The sequence below is a fragment of the Cervus elaphus genome, chromosome 10 (genome assembly GCF_910594005.1).
Source record: "Cervus elaphus chromosome 10, mCerEla1.1, whole genome shotgun sequence".
Lineage (NCBI taxonomy): Eukaryota > Metazoa > Chordata > Mammalia > Artiodactyla > Cervidae > Cervus > Cervus elaphus.
Genome location: NC_057824.1, coordinates 39,996,488 through 40,005,672, shown reverse-complemented (window position 1 = coordinate 40,005,672; position 9,185 = coordinate 39,996,488). Strand labels below are relative to the sequence as shown.

General features: G+C 57.8%; 3 protein-coding genes across 10 annotated transcripts; 2 read left to right on the top strand and 1 right to left on the bottom strand.

The window, feature by feature from the left end:
* Window positions 1-247: 247 nt before the first annotated feature.
* BOLA2B (bolA family member 2B) lies at window positions 248-1,028 on the bottom strand. The gene is made up of 3 exons (XM_043914655.1): window positions 877-1,028; window positions 692-789; window positions 248-390 (listed from the first exon to the last, which is right to left on the bottom strand). The coding sequence occupies exons 1-3, from the start codon at window positions 937-939 to the stop codon at window positions 291-293; spliced, it is 261 nt and encodes an 86-aa protein (XP_043770590.1). The 5' UTR covers window positions 940-1,028; the 3' UTR covers window positions 248-290.
* A 104-nt stretch (window positions 1,029-1,132) lies between these two features.
* On the top strand, window positions 1,133-4,508 carry SLX1A (SLX1 homolog A, structure-specific endonuclease subunit). Its single transcript, XM_043914653.1, has 6 exons — window positions 1,133-1,569; window positions 2,085-2,136; window positions 2,280-2,618; window positions 3,909-4,036; window positions 4,212-4,299; window positions 4,381-4,508. The coding sequence occupies exons 1-6, from the start codon at window positions 1,382-1,384 to the stop codon at window positions 4,408-4,410; spliced, it is 825 nt and encodes a 274-aa protein (XP_043770588.1). The 5' UTR covers window positions 1,133-1,381; the 3' UTR covers window positions 4,411-4,508.
* Window positions 4,509-5,245: 737 nt separating this feature from the next.
* Window positions 5,246-9,134, top strand: LOC122701568 (sulfotransferase 1A1). 8 transcript variants are annotated; one of them, XM_043914643.1, is made up of 9 exons: window positions 5,246-5,402; window positions 5,627-5,861; window positions 6,678-6,858; window positions 6,966-7,091; window positions 7,180-7,277; window positions 7,825-7,951; window positions 8,055-8,149; window positions 8,647-8,827; window positions 8,953-9,134. In XM_043914643.1, the coding sequence occupies exons 3-9, from the start codon at window positions 6,711-6,713 to the stop codon at window positions 9,063-9,065; spliced, it is 888 nt and encodes a 295-aa protein (XP_043770578.1). In that variant the 5' UTR covers window positions 5,246-5,402; window positions 5,627-5,861; window positions 6,678-6,710; the 3' UTR covers window positions 9,066-9,134. The 8 variants fall into 8 exon arrangements, with proteins under 8 accessions (XP_043770578.1, XP_043770577.1, XP_043770584.1 ...); XM_043914642.1 differs by having other exon boundaries at window positions 6,674-6,858; XM_043914649.1 differs by having other exon boundaries at window positions 6,638-6,858.
* The last annotated feature ends 51 nt before the right edge of the window (window positions 9,135-9,185 follow it).

Sequence of the window (9,185 nt, the reverse complement as noted above, 5' to 3'; positions counted from 1 at the left end):
CGCCCAGAAATGGTCAAAGAATGGGGAGTTGGGTGAGTATTGGAAGTACCCCAAGGAGTCCACCAAGGCCCACCCCGGAAGGGACTTTAAAGACAGACATTTGACTTATAAGTGGGGACACAGAGGCCTGTGTGTGGAGAGGGACTTGTCCAAAGTAAAACAATGGAGAGTGGAGGGCAGGGAGAAGCCAGGCCCTAGACCCAACCTCTGCACACTTCCCATACACACAACACACTGACACGGAAGCTGGCCCTGATTCATCATTTAATGGGTGTGCAGGTCCGCGTCCCTTATTTCTGCTGCTCACGGGCCCACTGCTCTGGGGTCAGGGTTTTCTGCTCAAAAGCGTGAATGTGCAGGAGCTCTTCGGCTAGGCAAGTGTTCACAAGCCTGGGAGAGAGATGGGGTTAGAAATGGGCAGGCTGGGGCCTGGCTCGCAGTCCCCGAACCTAGGGTCTGCCGGGAGACTGGAGGGGTCCCCCAGGTTGTAGTCCCCGGGACCTGGAAACAAGAGAGGTAGAGGGCTTAAGTCTGAATATTTGATGCTGGGGCCACGAAGGCGGGATCCCTGGGGTGGTGGTCTGTGGTGGGGGCCGCATGGATGGTAATGAGAGTTAAGGTTTCGGGAGGCGGCCCGGGATGTGGTCCCAGAGCTGCGGCCCTGCTGAAGAAGGTGTTCCCGGAATCTCACCGGTGTCTCTGAAGCAGCGGTTTCCCCTCGAACTTGGCCGACACCACAAGGACTCGGAAGCTGGACGCACAACGGTTGGGAGTCGTGTCCTCCACTTCCTATGGGGCAGAATGGTGTGGATGGTGCAAGTCCGCCCCCGGAAGCCCTGTTCCCCTCGTTGGGCGAGCCCAGGCCGCTCAACTCACCACGTGCTCCGCTTCCAGGTCCCGCTGCAGCTTCTCCCGGAGGTACTCGGCACTGAGTTCCATTGTGGCAGCCCAGCGAGGGCGGCAGCCCAGCGGGGATGGAACCCCACCACTGACCCCAGCCACACTGCTTCCGCCCTTACTGGCGCCACTTCCGCTGAGGCACCTACTTCCGCCCTTACTAAGACGTCCGTAAACTCAGCACTTCCGCCCTATCCCAAGCCCAGTTTTCCAACTGTCTTCGGTTTCCGCCTCTGTCAGAGTCTGCATGAGGCTCCAGCAGACTCTAATCGGTACCCGCCGCCTGCACAGCAACCCGGGTTCTGTGCGCCGGATTGGACACCCTAGCTCCAAATAGGAGAGGGCGCACGAGTTTGCATTGCTGTGACTTCTAGGGTACCTCGGGATCGTTCCCAAGCGCTTTTTCTGAGACAAGCATCTTGCGGCCCTGGCAGCCCAGCCCTCCCCGGGTCACAGGCCACAATAATCAACCCCCAAGTTGGCGATGGGCCCCGCAGGGGGCGCGGCGAGGTCCGGACGCTTCTTCGGCGTCTACCTGCTCTATTGTCTGAACCCTCGGCACCGGGGCCGCGTCTACGTGGGGTTCACCGTCAATCCTGCTCGTCGGGTGCAGCAGCACAACGGGGGCCGCAAAAAAGGCGGGGCCTGGCGGACCAGTGGGCGCGGGCCGTGGTAAGAGAAGGCGGGTCACGGTCAGGAGGAGGAGGGCTTCCAGGAGAAGGCGGGGCCGGCGAGGGAGAGGCCGGGGGAGAGGGGCGGAGCCAGACTTGTGGCAGTGGGCGGGGGCCCGCAAGGGGGCAGGGCCGGGGGCGGGAGTAACGGGGGTGGGCCTATCGCCGCGGAGGAGGAGCCCTGTGTGGGCCTGGGTCTCAGAGGACCGGGTTGGGTGGGAAGGGGACTGATCTAGGTTTGACAGTGACAGGGAGTTTGGTGAACAAGACTGGGTTGGAATAGAGAAAGCTTGGAAGGGAGAGGAACTGAGGAGGGCTGTTAAGCGCCTGTGACTAGAGGCGGGGCCAGCGGTTAGCAGGTGCGAGGGGCTGGCTATACCTCCACGAAGGGAGCAGGGCCTCGTGGGCTAGGCGTGAAGCCGATGTGACCCCACTCTCCGGTAGGCCAGGGGATTCGGTTTGACATGGGGTGGGGCGGGGGGCTCACGGGTCGCGCGCCCTCCTTCTCTTCCCTAGGGAGATGGTGCTCATCGTACACGGCTTCCCCTCTGCAGTGGCTGCTCTTAGGGTAAAAAGGAGTTGGGGGCAGCGGGAGGACCAGGGCTAGGCCTCAGGGCCCTCCCCGGGCAGCCCCCTTCCCCGGGGAGCCCCCTTCCCCCCGCGGACCCCCTTCTTGGCTGGTCCTGAAGTTGTGTACCCCCTCGCCTGCAGTTCGAGTGGGCCTGGCAGCACCCACAAGCCTCGCGCCGCTTGACGCACGTCGGTCGGCGCCTGCGCGGAGAGGCCACCTTCGCCTTCCACTTGCGCGTCCTGGCTCACATGCTGCGCGCGCCGCCCTGGGCGCGCCTCCCGCTCACCCTGCGCTGGCTGCGCGTTGACTTCCGCCAGGACCTCTGCCCACCGCCGCCACCTCACATGCCACTGGCCTTCGGGCCTCCACCGCCCCGGGCCCCAGCCCTGAGGAGCCAGGCAGGTCCTTCCGACGACACGGGATGCGAGCTGGAGCTAGACGTCGACGCCCGCTGCACCCTCTGCGCACGTGCGCTCCAGGTAAGACGGGTCCGGGCAGTCTAGGTAGGGTTCAGAGGACTTAGGATCAAGGGTCTGGGCCGTCCACTGACACCCTTTGGCCACTCTACCCCCATCTCTACCCATTTATTATTCTTTTTTTTTTTTTTTTCGCTTTTGTCTGCTCTCGGTCTTCTTTTCTGTCCATGGGCTTTCTCTAGTTGCTCAGAGCGGGGGCTACTCTCTACTTGCCGCCCGGGCTTCTCGTTGCCATGGCTTCTCTTGTGGAGCACAAACTCGAGCTCCCCAGGCGTGTGGGATTTTCCGGATCAGGGATCGAAACTGTGTCCCCTGCACTGGCAGGCGAGTTCTTAACTATTGGACCACCAGGGAAGTCCTGCTCTCGTCTCTGCAGTGGGAATAGTGCTTGTGGCTATTCCTCAACGCCAGGGCCGCCTCCGGGCCTTTGCTCCTCCCCTTGGACTGAAAAATTCTTCCCTAGACCCTCCATCTTAAGAAAATGCCACCTCTCCTCTGGTCAGCTCTTCCTTGGCTCTCCATCTAAAATTGCCTATCTTTCTTGTACATCTCCCTGGCTTCGTTTAACGCCTGTTATTGTCTGACATATTGTATATTTTATTTACCTTATTATCAGTCTTTCCCACCCTCACCCCCATATCAAACTCCATAGGGGCATTTAGTTCCTTTTCACTATGGTAGAACAGGGTCTGGTGCAGAGCAAGTGGCCAATAAATATTTAATAAATTAACTGAGATGATGTGTCTGGCTTCCGCTGAGCTCTCAGTAAGTGTAAGTTGAGTTCTTGCCATTCAGGGATTAAGTGACCTGTCTGAAATCTCTCAGCCTGTAAGGAACTCTAGGTCTGGCTGCCCTAGCCATACTGTTAGATAATCACTGCTCCCACTCAGAGAAAACTGGCCAGCTTAGTCCCCGTGGACCAGTATTTTAGCCTCTCGGTGCCTCAGTTTCCTTATCTATGTGCTGTGTTTAGTTGCTCAACGTGTCCGACTCTCTGCAACCCTATGGACTGTAGCCCGCCAGGCTCCTCTGTCCATGGGATTCTCCAGGCAAGAATACTGGAGTGGGCTGCCATGCCCTCCTCCAGGGGATCTTCCCAACCCAAGGATCAAACCCAGGTCTCCCGCATTGCAGGTGGATTCTTTACTGTAAATGCAAATAATAGTAGCACATGCCTCATAGGAATGTTTATGTGAAGCCCTTGGAACAGTGTGTGGTCCATAGAAACTTCACCATTGTTAGCTACATGATTACTCCCCGTTTTCTCTCTTACCTGCCTGCCACCTCTGACAGGATGAAGAGAGCCCCCTGTGTTGCCCGCACCCTGGCTGCTCCCTAAGGGCCCATGTGATCTGCCTGGCAGAGGAGTTCCTGCAGGAGGAACCAGGGCAGCTTCTGCCTCTAGAGGGCGCATGCCCTGGGTGAGTCCCACATCCCTGCTCCAGCCTGGTTTAACTCCAGGAAGGTGGGAAGGGGGTGCCCAATTGTCCAAATCCAGGCCTGGGGTAGCCAAGCCCTTCTCTTGGCACCCAGCTCCTGGCCTGGAGGAGGCTTGTGATCCTGACTCTGTTTCCTATCAACCATACCCCCTGGTAGTTGTAAGAACTCACTGCTGTGGGGAGACCTGATCTGGCTGTGCCGGATGGGCACCGAGGAGGACGAGGAGGACTCGGAATTAGAAGAGGTGAGAGGTGGCTTGGGTCCCAGCCTCTCTGCCCCACCCTGTCTCCTGGGCTGCCTTTCACCAACTCTCTTGTCTCCACAGGAGCACTGGACCGACATGCTTGAGACCTGATTCTCAGTATCCTCAGCTTCCACCCACTCCTTTTCTTTGCCACCCTCTGTGGCTCTGGCCAGTTTTTACTTGAATACAATAAAAAATCTGAGTTCAGGGTACCTGCTGGTGTTTGCTGGGGGTGGGGAGCATGGGTAGGAGGCAGAGACCCTGCTGGTGACTGGGGCCTGAAGAGGACAGGGGAGCAGGGAGGGGCTGCTGGCTGCAGCATGGACAAGCCTCTGAAGTCACACTGTCCTCTGAGGGCTTAGGAGACTCACACCCTGAACGCAGAGCCCACTCAGCTCCAGTGCCCAGCTTGACTCTGGTGCTGCTGGTGGTCTAGTCACTAAGTCGTGTCTGACTCTTGCAACCCCATGGACTGTAGACCGCCAGGCTCCTCTGACCATCACTTTTCCCAGGCAAGAATACTGGAGTGGGTTGCCATTTCCTTCTCCAGGGGATCTTCCCAACCCAGGGATTGAACCTGGTTCTCCTGCATTGCAGGTGGGTTCTTTACTGTCTGAGCCAGCAGAGAAGACCCTGTATTTTAATCCAAATAGTAAGAACAAAGGCTGAGGAAGAGAGGAGGGTGCTCTCCCCCAACGGGGTTCTGTGACTCTCGAAGCCCCAAATCCTTGTCTCTGTCTGCGGAACCTCGTTCAAACCCAGAGAAAGAAAGGCACCTTCTGGGGGCTGTTGTTTTACCAACCATAAATGAGGCTCCATGCTGTCCCCGGAGCTCCCTCCATGGGAGTTGTGGAGCAGGGGCACACTCCCGGGGTTATTTGACGCAAGCATTCTGGCTCTTTCCTATCCTATGCTGCCTCAAAAAGAGCCTGCCTTGCCTGACTCCACCCCAAACCCCATCACCCTGCCCACGTACATCCCTCTGGGCTCGCCCTGTGGTCAGAGCCAGAAGTTCCCGGAATGTTCAGGCCGCTGGGGGCCTGCGGGCTGCCTTCCACCTGAACCCTTGGCATCTTGAAACCTGGCCTGGAGCCGGCAGAACGGTGAGTGTCCCCACATTTCCCCTCCTCTCCCCTGCACTTTCTAGACAAGGCACGTTAGAAAAAGCTGTCTCTTGGCACTCTCGACAGAGGTGGAGTCTAGAGGGCAGGGCAGGAGCCAGGATTCCAGCTCAAAACACCAAAAAAATCCCCAAAACTATTGCACCCTTGTGTCTAGTTTCAGCCTTCTGTTTTCTACATACTAAACCCACATCTTGGGTTTTCAGGCCAGGCTAAGCTGGGTTCCAGCTGAGGAGGGTAGCACGGAGGGTCCTCCCACCCCAAACTTCACCCTTTCCTTCCTGGAGGACAGCCAAGTCCCAGTGCTGGCGCCAGGCCCCTCCCACTTGAGAACTACAAAGCTTGCAGCTCGGAGAGCGGTCCTGCACTCACCACACCGCGCCCATCTCAGCCCCACGCAGACACAGACAGGGTCACAAGGCCAAGATCCAGAGAGATCAGGTGAGAGCGAGGTTGGGGGGTGACAGGGCTGGATCCCACTCACCTCTCGCTGCTGCTGGCTCTGGCTCCGATTCTATCGCTTGATCTCTCTGCTCCCACTTCTCACGTCCAGCCCTTTCCCAAAGGAGTGCTCATCTCGGTCTCCAGCCTGGCTTGAATCCCCCTCCTCCTCTTCCTCCTTCGCCCTTCCTCTTCTCCACTGAGTCATCAGTTTTGCTCATTCACCTGCAAGAATCTGACCCCCTAAACAGTTGCTCAATTGGCTGTGTTTTTCTCCAAGTGGGGGAGGCAAGTGGGGGAGGCTGGTTGGGCAAGCTGGATCTCGGGCCCAATTTGGAGAGGCTGGTTGGGCAAGCTGGATCTCAGGCTCAACTGGCCTTTGGGAGTTTTCCATATGTGAGGGCCCAGGGGAGCTCAAGAGGGAACCGAGAGGGAGGAGCCCACCAGGCTTAGGCCTATAGCAGAAGGGAGAAGGCAAAGCAAGCTGGGGGCTGGCCGGAAGTTCAGACAGCAGGCCCTAGAGGTTTTCTCAAGTAAGTGCACATTGAAATCCCCTGGAGAGCTTCCAAAAAACAATCAGGGTCCCATCCCCAGAGAGTGATTTAATTGATTTAAAAGCCCTGCAGGCAAATGAAAATGCAGCCTGAGTTGTGACCCACTGCAGGAACACAAGATCTAGCTTTGAATCCCAGCCCCACCACTCTGTGAGCTAGCTCTGTGAGCGCGGACAAGTGGCGCAGGCTCCCTCAGCCTTGGGTTCTTTACTTCAAAGCAAGAATTCAACAGCTGGCACCACTGACATATTGTTCAAGGAAGGAGGCCACACCCCGGCGCCCCTGAGGAGACAGCATGGAACTGATCCAGGACACCTCCCGCCCGCCAGCAAAGTATGTGAAGGGCATCCCTCTCATCAAGTACTTTGCAGAGGCACTGGGGCCACTGCAGAGCTTCGAAGCCTGGCCTGATGACTTGCTCATCAGCACCTACCCCAAGTCGGGTAAGTGATGGGGATACCCAGGCCTCCTTCGGGCTGCAGTCCACACCTTGGGCCGGGAGGGGCGTGGCCTCAGCCCTGCTCATCCCCCATCCGTTCCCACCCGCCAGGCACCACCTGGGTGAGCGAGATCCTGGACCTCATCTACCAGGATGGCGACCTGGAGAAGTGTCAGAGAGCCCCCGTCTTCATGCGGGTGCCCTTCCTTGAGTTCAAGGTCCCTGGGGTTCCCACAGGTGTGTGGTGGGGTGCTGGGGGCAAGCAGAGTGGAGGGAGGTTTGACTGGGGCTCCAGCTCACGGATCTTGCCCTACCTACGGCTTAGGTGTTGAGCTTCTGGAAGATACACCAGCCCCACGGCTGCTCAAGACACACTTGCCCCTGGCTCTGCTTCCGAAGACCCTGCTGGATCAGAAAGTCAAGGTGAATGGCAGAGGGAGCCAGAGAAGGAGGCTGCTAGGGCCATCCCAGCTTTGGCCCTGCCTTCTGGGAAGGTCTCACTTCCCACAGCCTGGTCTCATCTTAAGAAGAACGGGAAAAAAAGAAAAAAAAAAAAAAAAAGAAGAACGGGGTGAGGGGCATCTGCCTGATGCTCTAGTGGGGTCAGGTATCTGGTGAAAATGAGACTCCTCTGTGCAGTCTGGGTGCTCATAGGCCTGTGGAGGAGGGGCTGGTGGGAACCCAGCATGCCTTGTTCCAAATACAGACAGAGAGGTGTTGAGGGGATTGGATTAGTATAAAATAACAGTTTCAGGAACCAGCCCAGAGTTCAGCATCAGAGCAGGGTTCAGGTCCCAGCTGGATCTTGCCTGCACCCCAGGACTGCAGGCGAGTCAGCCTTTAGACCTGTTTCTCCTCTGGCCAAACTGAGAGAGCTTCTCTGGCAAGGAGGCCATGGATGGTGGGACGCCTGGTACCTGGCGTGCCATGTGGTGACGGCGCTGGGCTTGGGGGTCACCTGCCCCTCCAGGTGATCTACATCGCCCGCAATGCCAAGGATGTGGCTGTCTCCTATTACCACTTCTACCGCATGGCCAAGGTGCACCCTGACCCTGGTACCTGGGACAGCTTCCTGGAGAAGTTCATGGCTGGGGAAGGTGAGGCTGATGCTGGAGGAGGGAGGGGGTGGGGTGGAACCAAGGGGCACCAGCTAACATTCATGCCAACCTTTGTGTCCCGGCCACCTGCCCTCTTCCCCAGTGTGCTACGGGTCCTGGTACCAGCACGTGCGGGAGTGGTGGGAGCTGAGTCACACCCACCCTGTTCTCTACCTCTTCTACGAGGACATAAAGGAGGTGAGACCATGGCTTCCAGTTCCCTCCGTGTCACACTTAGGAGGGCGGGAACCTCACACGGCCCTGCTGGGGCCCACTCAGCACCGTCCCCTATGGCAGCCCTCAGGCCAGCCCTCCCGGATCCCCTGCCCAGGACTGGAGTAGAAGCGTGCCCTCTGCAGCAGCGCCCTGTTCAGCCCTTTAGCTCCTAACGCCCGAGTCAGCAACACATGCAGACATTCATCTGCTCTGTACTGCCAGTGCTTCTCCTGGGACCACCATTATTAAAGGGGACTGTCCCTCCTCTCAGCCAGAAGGAACCAGACCTCTGTGATAAAGGATCCCAGGGTAGAAGGCAGTCACACCTGCCCCTGGGAAAGAGGACCAGAGTCAAGGAACAGGGCCTGAGGTCTCTAGGCAGAAGTGGCCAGATCTTCCCCCAGGGTTAGAAAGGCGCCTCCCTTTTCTGCTCAGCAAGTAATCCAAACCTCCACTGAAGAGCCTCTCCACTGCTCCAGGACCCCAAAAGGGAGATCCAGAAGATCCTGGAGTTTCTGGGGCGCTCCCTGCCGGAGGAGACTGTGGATCATATCATCCAGCACACATCTTTCAAAGAGATGAAGAAGAACCCCATGACCAACTACAGCACCATACCCACTGAAATCATGGACCACAACATCTCTGCCTTCATGAGGAAAGGTGAGAGCCACCCCAGGGGGTGGGCGTGGGCATTTGGGGAGAGGGGGAGCCGCAAATGGAACTGCCTTTTGGCCATTCGGGGCCACCTCTGCGGCCGAGACCTCCTTCCTGCCATCTCTCCCCAGGCATCACTGGTGATTGGAAATCCACCTTCACTGTGGCCCAGAATGAGCGCTTTGAAGCCCATTATGCTGAGAAGATGGCGGGCTGCAAGCTCCGCTTCCGCTGGGAGCTGTGAGTGGTCCTCTGGAGGGGTGTGAAACAAGCCCAGTCATGGCTTCAGAAATAAAATCTGATGTCTGTTAAACAGAGAGCCTCTGTTGGAAGCAAAGAACCAACCTGAGCTAGAAGGGTAGAT

Coding starts and splice junctions, on each gene's coding strand:
- BOLA2B (XM_043914655.1), bottom strand. CDS start 939: ATGGAACTCAGTGCCGAGTACCTCCGGGAGAAGCTGCAGCGGGACCTG. Junction 790..876: donor ACCTGGAAGCGGAGCACGTG/GTGAGTTGAGCG, acceptor TCTGCCCCATAG/GAAGTGGAGGACACGACTCC. Junction 391..691: donor CCGCTGCTTCAGAGACACCG/GTGAGATTCCGG, acceptor TCTCTCTCCCAG/GCTTGTGAACACTTGCCTAG.
- LOC122701568 (XM_043914643.1), top strand. CDS start 6,711: ATGGAACTGATCCAGGACACCTCCCGCCCGCCAGCAAAGTATGTGAAG. Junction 6,859..6,965: donor CAGCACCTACCCCAAGTCGG/GTAAGTGATGGG, acceptor CCCACCCGCCAG/GCACCACCTGGGTGAGCGAG. Junction 7,092..7,179: donor GGTCCCTGGGGTTCCCACAG/GTGTGTGGTGGG, acceptor CCTACGGCTTAG/GTGTTGAGCTTCTGGAAGAT.
- SLX1A (XM_043914653.1), top strand. CDS start 1,382: ATGGGCCCCGCAGGGGGCGCGGCGAGGTCCGGACGCTTCTTCGGCGTC. Junction 1,570..2,084: donor ACCAGTGGGCGCGGGCCGTG/GTAAGAGAAGGC, acceptor TCTCTTCCCTAG/GGAGATGGTGCTCATCGTAC. Junction 2,619..3,908: donor TCTGCGCACGTGCGCTCCAG/GTAAGACGGGTC, acceptor CACCTCTGACAG/GATGAAGAGAGCCCCCTGTG.